Source organism: Nomascus leucogenys, chromosome 3, assembly GCF_006542625.1.
Source record: "Nomascus leucogenys isolate Asia chromosome 3, Asia_NLE_v1, whole genome shotgun sequence".
Lineage (NCBI taxonomy): Eukaryota > Metazoa > Chordata > Mammalia > Primates > Hylobatidae > Nomascus > Nomascus leucogenys.
The window spans coordinates 143,215,472-143,224,850 of NC_044383.1; the positions used below are offsets into that span (position 1 = coordinate 143,215,472).

A 9,379-nucleotide genomic window follows, 5' to 3' on the forward strand; every position below is an offset into this window, starting at 1 on the left:
AGTGCAAAAACTAAAACACTTAATTTCCTTGCTTCTAAGGAAATAAGACCAGAATCTTCTACTTCTTTCCTCTCTCATTTAAGCCATCATTATCAGCCTAGAAAGGCAATTTTTCAATTGCTAGAAAGTTTATTAATAAGGTCATAAACATTGTACGAGTTCTGTGTTAACAGAAAATAAGTATTTAAAAACTGTATACTGCATTTGCTAGAGTAATGCGCTTTCATCCTTATGTTAGGTGAACTGTTGTTGATCACATATTTGCATAACCAGAATTGCTTTATTAACTTTCCCTTTTCCCCTGGGAAAAAAGGGAAAATGCCCTTGGAACATTGTGCCTTCAGCACACTAAAAGCAGTTCTTTCTAGTTGGTGCCGGGGGCTTCCCCTGACGTCTTAAAAATTGTTCCAACTCTACTTTCAAGAAACTGACAGTAGGATATGAAGGTATAGCTGATTTCCAGAACATCTACCGGGAAAGAATCCTTTTTGTTGCTTACTCTTTAGAGTACCTAAACGTGGTGGGGGGCGTTGGGAGAGAGGGCGGTTGCTAATCATGAGGTGTATTGGTTTTTTCTTGATACAAACATTTGCTTAAAGGAAACCAAACTTGTTCTCGTAGTCAGTGGTTCTCTCATAGTGGTTTTTGTCTTTCAGCCAGAGTCATAAATAACTGAAATGTAAAATTGCATTTTATGAAACATTCTAATTTATTTATCAGAGGCTAAATTGATTTGTTTTTAATTTTCAGTGTTCATGAGCTACCACATTGCTGAAATTATCTTCTCCAAAAGATACATAGAGAACATAAATTAGGGTAACCTATGGTACCTGAGACAAAAATAACCATAAAATCCTAAGAATAACAACCATAAAAATCCCAGCAAGCAAGTCTCAGATAAATAATAGAAGAGAACAGAGTCACTTTGGGCAAAAGAGTCTATAAAATCCATGTTCCCACTCTTCTGAGTACATTGTCTCTAAATCAGGAACAGAAAGGTAAAGAACAGCAAGGCACTCCCTCAGTGATAAGATTAGAAATATGAGAATCAAAAGTAAGTTTTCGTGTAGATAGTCCAAGCAAGGAAGCAGCAAATAAGGAACATGCTAAACGTCGGTTTAGTTTATACTGTAAAATTCAGGAAGTTCGCTGGACCTGAAAGGTAGTTTATCTTTCATGGTCCAGCCAAAAAGGGAGACAAACGTGTGACAATTACGGAAAGGTATTGACGGATCTCAGGATCTTTACCCTCCTCGGTCATATCTGATGTCATGACATTGTACCTGTTCTTTCTTTCTTTCCTCCTCCTCCTCTCCAGTTGTCTGGATTTCTCGAACTTTTAGTCGAGTACTTTAGAAAATGCCTGATTGACATTTTTGGAATTCTTATGGAATATGAAGTGGGAGACCCCAGCCAAAAAGCACTTGATCACAACGCAGCAAGGAAGGATGACAGCCAGTCCTTGGCGGACGATTCTGGGAAAGAGGAGGAAGATGCTGAATGTATTGATGACGACGAGGAAGACGAGGACGACGAGGAGGAAGACAGCGAGAAGACAGAAAGCGATGAAAAGAGCAGCATCACTCTGACTGCCCCGGACGCCGCTTCAGACCCAAAGGAGAAGCCCAAGCAAGCCAGTAAGTTCGACAAGCTGCCAATAAAGATAGTCAAAAAGAACAACCTGTTTGTTGTTGACCGATCTGACAAGTTGGGGCGTGTGCAGGAGTTCAATAGTGGCCTTCTGCACTGGCAGCTCGGCGGGGGCGACACCACTGAGCACATTCAGACTCACTTTGAGAGCAAGATGGAAATTCCTCCTCGCAGGCGCCCACCTCCCCCCTTAAGCTCCACAGGTAGAAAGAAAGAGCAAGAAGGCAAAGGCGACTCTGAAGAGCAGCAAGAGAAAAGCATCATAGCAACCATTGATGACGTCCTCTCTGCTCGGCCAGGGGCACTGCCCGAAGACGCAAACCCTGGGCCCCAGACCGAAAGCAGTAAGTTTCCCTTTGGTATCCAGCAAGCCAAAAGCCACCGGAACATCAAGCTGCTGGAGGACGAGCCCAGGAGCCGAGATGAGACTCCTCTGTGCACCATCGCACACTGGCAGGACTCGCTGGCTAAGCGATGCATCTGTGTGTCCAATATCGTCCGTAGCTTGTCATTCGTGCCTGGCAATGATGCCGAAATGTCCAAACATCCAGGCTTGGTGCTGATCCTGGGGAAGCTGATTCTTCTTCACCACGAGCATCCAGAGAGAAAGCGAGCACCGCAGACCTATGAGAAAGAGGAGGATGAGGACAAGGGGGTGGCCTGCAGCAAAGATGAATGGTGGTGGGACTGCCTCGAGGTCTTGAGGGATAACACGTTGGTCACGTTGGCCAACATTTCCGGGCAGCTAGACTTGTCTGCTTACACGGAAAGCATCTGCTTGCCAATTTTGGATGGCTTGCTGCACTGGATGGTGTGCCCGTCTGCAGAGGCACAAGATCCCTTTCCAACTGTGGGACCCAACTCGGTCCTGTCGCCTCAGAGACTTGTGCTGGAGACCCTCTGTAAACTCAGTATCCAGGACAATAATGTGGACCTGATCTTGGCCACTCCTCCATTTAGTCGTCAGGAGAAATTCTATGCTACATTAGTTAGGTACGTTGGGGATCGCAAAAACCCAGTCTGTCGAGAAATGTCCATGGCGCTTTTATCGAACCTTGCCCAAGGGGACGCACTAGCAGCAAGGGCCATAGCTGTGCAGAAAGGAAGCATTGGAAACTTGATAAGCTTCCTAGAGGATGGGGTCACGATGGCCCAGTACCAGCAGAGCCAGCACAACCTCATGCACATGCAGCCCCCACCCCTGGAACCACCTAGCGTAGACATGATGTGCAGGGCGGCCAAGGCTTTGCTAGCCATGGCCAGAGTGGACGAAAACCGCTCGGAATTCCTTTTGCACGAGGGCCGGTTGCTGGATATCTCGATATCAGCTGTCCTGAACTCTCTGGTTGCATCTGTCATCTGTGATGTACTGTTTCAGATTGGGCAGTTATGACATAAGTGAGAAGGCAAGCATGTGTGAGTGAAGATTAGAGGGTCACATATAACTGGCTGTTTTCTGTTCTTGTTTATCCAGCGTAGGAAGAAGGAAAAGAAAATCTTTGCTCCTCTGCCCCATTCACTATTTACCAATTGGGAATTAAAGAAATAATTAATTTGAACAGTTATGAAATTAATATTTGCTGTCTGTGTGTATAAGTACATCCTTTGGGGTTTTTTTTTTTCTTTTTTTTTAACCAAAGTTGCTGTCTAGTGCATTCAAAGGTCACTTTTTGTTTTTCACAGATCTTTTTAATGTTCTTTTCCATGTTGTATTGCATTTTTTGGGGGAAGCAAATTGACTTTAAAGAAAAAAGTTGTGGCAAAAGATGCTAAGATGCGAAAATTTCACCACACTGAGTCAAAAAGGTGAAAAATTATCCATTTCCTATGCGTTTTACTCCTCAGAGAATGAAAAAAACTGCATCCCATCACCCAAAGTTCTGTGCAATAGAAATTTCTACAGATACAGGTATAGGGGCTCAAGGAGGTATGTCAGTCAGTAGTCAAAACTATGAAATGATACTGGTTTCTCCACAGGAAGATGGTTCCATTAGGCTGGGAGCAAAAACAATGTTTTTTAAGATTGAAAATACATACCTGACAACGATCCGGAAACTGCTCCTCAGCACTCCCGTCATGCCTGCTGTCGGCGTTTGACCTTCCACATGACAGTTCTTCACAATTCCTTTAATCATTTTTTAAATATTTTTTTTACTGCCTATGGGCTGTGATGTATATAGAAGTTGTACATTAAACATACCCTCATTTTTTTCTTTTTTCTTTTTTTTTTTTTTTAGTACAAACTTTTAGTTTCTTTTTCATGATGTGGTAACTACAAAGTGATGGTAGATTTAAATAATTTTTTATTTTTATTTTATATATTTTTTCATTAGGGCCATATCTCCAAAAAAAGAAAGAAAAAATACAAAAAACAAAAACAAAAAAAAAAGAGGGTAATGTACAAGTTTCTGTATGTATAAAGTCATGCTCGATTTCAGGAGAGCAGCTGATCACAATTTGCTTCATGAATCAAGGTGTGGAAATGGTTGTATATGGATTGATTTAGAAAATGGTTACCAGTACAGACAAAAAAGAGAAAATGAAAAAAATACAACTAAAAGGAAGAAACACAGCTTCAAAGATTTTTCAGTGACGAGAATCCACATTTGTATTTCAAGATAATGTAGTTTAAAAAAAAAAAAGAAAAAAACTTGATGTAAATTCCTCCTTTTCCTCTGGCTTAATGAATATCATTTATTCAGTATAAAATCTTTATATGTTCCACATGTTAAGAATAAATGTACATTAAATCTTGTTAAGCACTGTGATGGGTGTTCTTGAATACTGTTCTAGTTTCCTTAAAGTGGTTTCCTAGTAATCAAGTTATTTACAAGAAATAGGGGAATGCAGCAGTGTATTCACATTATAAAACCCTACATTTGGAAGAGACCTTTAGGGGTTACCTACTTTAGAGTGGGGAGCAACAGTTTGATTTTCTCAAATTACTTAGCTAATTAGTCTTTCTTTGAAGCAATTCACTCTAACGACATTGAGGTCTGATCATTTTCAGTATTTATGGGAGGTGGCTGCCGACCCACTTGAGGTGAGATCTCAGAAGCTTAACTGGCCTGAAAATGTAACATTCTGCCTTTTACTAACTCCATCTTAGTTTAATCAAAGTTCAATCTATTCCTTGTTTCTTCTGTGTGCCTCAAAGTTATTTTGCATTTAGTTTACTCCACCGTGTATAATATTTATACTGTGCAATGTTAAAAAAGAATCTGTTATATTGTATGTGGTGTACATAGTGCAAAGTGATTATTTCTATTTCAGGGCATATTATGGTTCTCATATTCCTTCCTACCTGGTGCACAGTAGCTTTTTAATACTAGTCACTTCTACTTTAAACTTTCTCTTCCTGGGTCATTGACTGTTACTGTGTAATAATCAATTTCTTTGAAACTGCTGCATAATTATGCTGTTAGTGGACCTCTACCTCTTCTGATCCCTCTTCCAATCACAGTATACTCAGAATCCCCAGCCCCTCGCATACATTGTGTTGGTTCACATTACTCACAGTAATGAAGAGTTAGACAAGAACATGCAGTTACAGTCATTGTGAGGCGTGACTCTCCAGTGTCACGAGGAAAAAATTCATCTTTTCTGCAAGCAGTCTCTCATCTGTCAACTCCCACATTACTGAGTCAAACAGTCTTCTTACATAACAATGCAACCAAATATATGTTGAATTAAAGACCCATTTATAATTCTACTTTAAATACATCTGCTTGCTAAGAACAGATTTCAGTGCTCCGAGCTTCAAATATGGAGATTTGTAAGAGGGAATTCAATATTATTCTAATTTCTCTCTTACAGAGTACGAATACAAGGTGTATACAAACTCCGAACATATCCAGTATTCCAATTCCTTTGTCAATCAGAAGAGTAAAATAATTAACAAAAGACTGTTGTTGTGGTTTGCATTGTAACCGATAACGCAGAGTCTGACCGTTGGGCAACAAGTTTTTCTATCCTGATGCGCAACACAGTCTCTAGAGACTAATCCAGGAAGACTTTAGCCTCCTTTCCATATTCTCACCCCTGAATCAAGATTTACAGAAGCCCACGAAGAATTTACAGCCTGCTTGAGATCATCTTGCCTATAAACTGAGTTATTTCTTTGTCCTAAAAATTAGTTGTTTTTTTTTCTATGAGGCTTTTCAGAAATTTACAGGATGCCCAGACTTTAAATGTGTACCAAAAAAAAAAAAAAAAAAAAAGATAAAAAATAAAGGTGCAAAGAAAGTTTAGTATTTTGGAATGGTGCTATAAAGTTGAATCTGTTGGTATTTGAGTGGATTTTTTTAATGTCACATAAGAGATACTGGGTGGCGTCTGCTCAGCAATAGCTATTCACAGTGTTTTGTTCAAGGAAGAGAATGATATAGAAGCATGTTTTACTGATGAAGGTAGCCTGTTCAAAGACTAGTTAAGCTGTTTTTTCAGAGTTATAATGAAGAATGATTTTTTTAAGGGCATATGGGCAGTCTCATACAATGTAAGCTATTAACTGCCTCCTTTATGAAAAGAAGCCAGCCTTTGCCCTGAAGTCCATCCATTTAAAACTGTTGGAAATCTTTCATTTCCTATCAAACCACATGTACCTGTTCCCGTGTCTGTTCACCTTTGAGGAAGCAAAGAAAGTATTACAAATGAGCCACAAATGGACAGTGCAAACAGCCCCTGTTCTTCTTGCTGAGTGTTGGTTCACTTCTTTATCTCGAGGGCCGTGGCCCAGCTGCCTGAAGTCCTGCTCAGCACCAGCCTAGGAGAACTTGGAAGTAAACTTCATGGTCAGGCAAGATTGTTAAAAACTCTGATGAATACACTTGGTAGCAGCATTTAATCTGCTAACAGGCAACATTACTCATGAATTTAACAGAGATGTCTTGAGCACGTGCTATGTTCCTGGGTCTGTTCTAGGCTCTGAGGAGTCCTCAATAAACAATGACCCTGTTTCAATTATGTTCTAGTATTTCATGTCAGACAATTATAAAAATAAACTAGTCTTCTAAATACAGTGTTTGACATTGAAAACACTCAGAACGCTCCATGTTTATGCATTGAACACTTCTTTTATTTTTCCAAAGACAGGGTTTAGCTCTGTCACCCAGGCTGGAGCGCAGTGGCGTGATCATAGGTCACTGCAGCCTTTAACTCATGGGTTCAAGTGATCCTCCCACCTCAGCTTCCCAAGTAGCTGGGTTTACAGGCATGCACCACCACGCCCAGCTATTTATTTTTAAGAACTTTTTGTAGAGATGGGGTCTTGCTATGTTGCCCCAGCTGGTCTAGATCACCTGGCCTCAGGCCACCTCTGCTTCCCAAACCTCTGGGATTACAGATACAAGCCATCATGCCTGGCTGAAAACATTCATTTTTGTTAAGAAATAAGGTAAGATACTGGCTATTGAGAATAAGGGGTGTGATGAGATGAGCTCTAGACTGAAAATCAGAAACACTTGGTGTGGCCTGTAGGCTCCCAACTGTGTTCTGCAGGTGTCCGAGGCCCTTCCTTCCATTTAAGAGCTGCTCCTGCAGACCATGCAGTTCCGGGCCTGCCCAGGCTCCCACCAGCACACTTGTGAGTCCTGACGTGGAAGGAAAAAGCAGCAGTGGCTTGGTACCCAGTGCTCCCAGGCTCCGCTGTCAGCCCTTAGAAATGCAGGAACTGACTGCACCTGTACAAAGGCCGTAGTCAAGGCCTCCTGACCCCAAGCCCCATGCTGTCAGGTGCACCCACATGCATCTCCAGGCACTGTGCTAGCGCTTCTACCTTGCTTTCTGGTCCTGGTTTGGTTTTATGATGATCCAAGTCATGTCATCCTCTAAAATGCCAAAGTCAAATTGCTGAGTTAATTCACTTTGGGATTTAAAATGATGAAACCCTGAGGGAAAGTTGGTGGGGCTGGAGGTGGGAGGGGAAACCGTCAAGTGTGTCCTAAACATGAGACTCATTTGTCTTCTTCCTGAATCTGATTTCAGGGACTTAAACTTCTACCCCAGCTTCTTTCAAAGTGTATTCTAAGAAACAGAAGAGATCAAAAAATCACCTTGCGTATTGTCTTGGCAATCCATAGTCCATATTGCCATATTAAAGATAGAAATCCTGCAGAAGAGATACCTGTTTAATCCAGGCATTTCCTGACTTAATTAACCTTGAAATTAAAAAAAAAAAAAATTCCTGAAAACACGCTGCAGAGCTTTGGGAGACAACTTCATCCACCAGTGGTCAGGCCTGGCATTACCCGGCATTGCCCGGACTGAATGCTCCTTGCATTCTTATTCCTGAAACCAAAATTAAGATGTCCTCATGGGAGGAGAGAACATGGAATCTTCTCTTGCTATCTCCATGGCCTTGAGCCAGGTACTTAAATTCTTTGAACTTCAGTTTCCTCGTCTGTAATATGGGCATGACACTCATCTCATGGGATTGGTAAGGATTAAATGAGATGATTAAAGGCCTTGTCACATAAGTGACCAGTGTATATTAACCCCAAACATCCATCCATACGTACATATACACTTTTCCTTTGGCTGGTGTCCTAAAATGTGTTTCACACAAAAGTCCAAGAGAATAGCTTCCCATTTTCATAACCAGTCAGTTTGTGTGACTCTTTGTTGCTGTTTTTGGTTTATAGTACAACAGCTTAGTCCATTGAAGGCCTGTATTTGGCACTAAATACTAAATTTAGTTTATAGTACACTAAATACTAAATTTAGTGCCAAATACAGGCCTTCAATGGACTAAGCTGTTGTACTATAAAACGTCCCTATGTCCATCTGACCTCTACATCCCACCACTCTCACACCCTTGAATCTGTCTGGTCTTTTAAGGGCTTCAGCTGGCGGCTACTGCCCTCCCCAGCCCAGCCCGCCCTGCTTGGGTTCTGCAAAACCCCCAGTGGGTTTGGCCTCCAGTTCACTCTTCAGATCCCCACATCTTTCTGATTGAGGATCCTATTCTGTTGTACCCATATTTAAAATTGCCTGGCATCTCGCCAAGGCCAGCTTGACTGCACAATTTCTCTACCGAATGTCAGTTTTGGGTGTCCAACACCCTGCAGTGGTGGAAGATCCCACCTTTTTTGCAGACCTGGGGTAAGCAAATCTCTGGACTACAGTCACACAGTAGATTTGCTCTGCCCTACCCTGCCCTAACCTAAAAAAGTGGCTTGTAACACCTTTTAAAGGTCAGATGTGGCAGGTGGCCAACTACAGTGTTTTATTTGATACTCCTTTTCATCTGACACACAGCAGAGAGAGCCCCTCTAAAGAAAGGGCGCTACGGTCTTCACGCATAGCTGGAGATGGGCCCGCAGTGCTGTGGGCTGGAGAACTGGGATTCACAATACTCTTCACTTCCCGGTAGGTTTAAGGTCAGGTGAATCAATGAAGCTTGAGCCTTGATCTGCGTAAGTTTGGTATTTAGCTGGCCTGGGATTTGTATATTTACAAACTAGATTTTGCCCCAAGAGTTAAGGAACGGAAGCTTGGATGAAGCTTGGATGCGGCTCCTAAAGATGGTCTTCACGAAACAAAAGCACTCCCTTCAGGCAAGAGCCACAGCATTTGTCGAGTTGCCTCCTGGTAAGTGGTGATTACTTCACATTTGGATGTTTTTTGCACTTGAAAGAATTTCATGGCTATTAGTGGTTCTTCACAGAAGCCTTGGTATGGAACATTATCACATCCATCCTCCAAAAACAGAAGCAGAGGCTGACACCCA

General features: G+C 41.7%; 1 protein-coding gene across 8 annotated transcripts in view; it reads left to right on the top strand.

Moving 5' to 3' along the window:
- The window catches only part of ARID1B (AT-rich interaction domain 1B), a 430,820-nt gene extending 424,909 nt beyond the window's left edge, over positions 1 to 5,911 (top strand). For all 8 annotated transcript variants that reach the window (XM_030809883.1, XM_030809886.1, XM_030809885.1 and 5 more), the window contains one exon: positions 1,319 to 5,911. In XM_030809883.1, the coding sequence (XP_030665743.1) occupies positions 1,319 to 3,043 (1,725 nt within the window). In that variant the 3' untranslated portion in view covers positions 3,044 to 5,911. The remainder of the gene's footprint in view (positions 1 to 1,318) is intronic.
- The last annotated feature ends 3,468 nt before the right edge of the window (positions 5,912 to 9,379 follow it).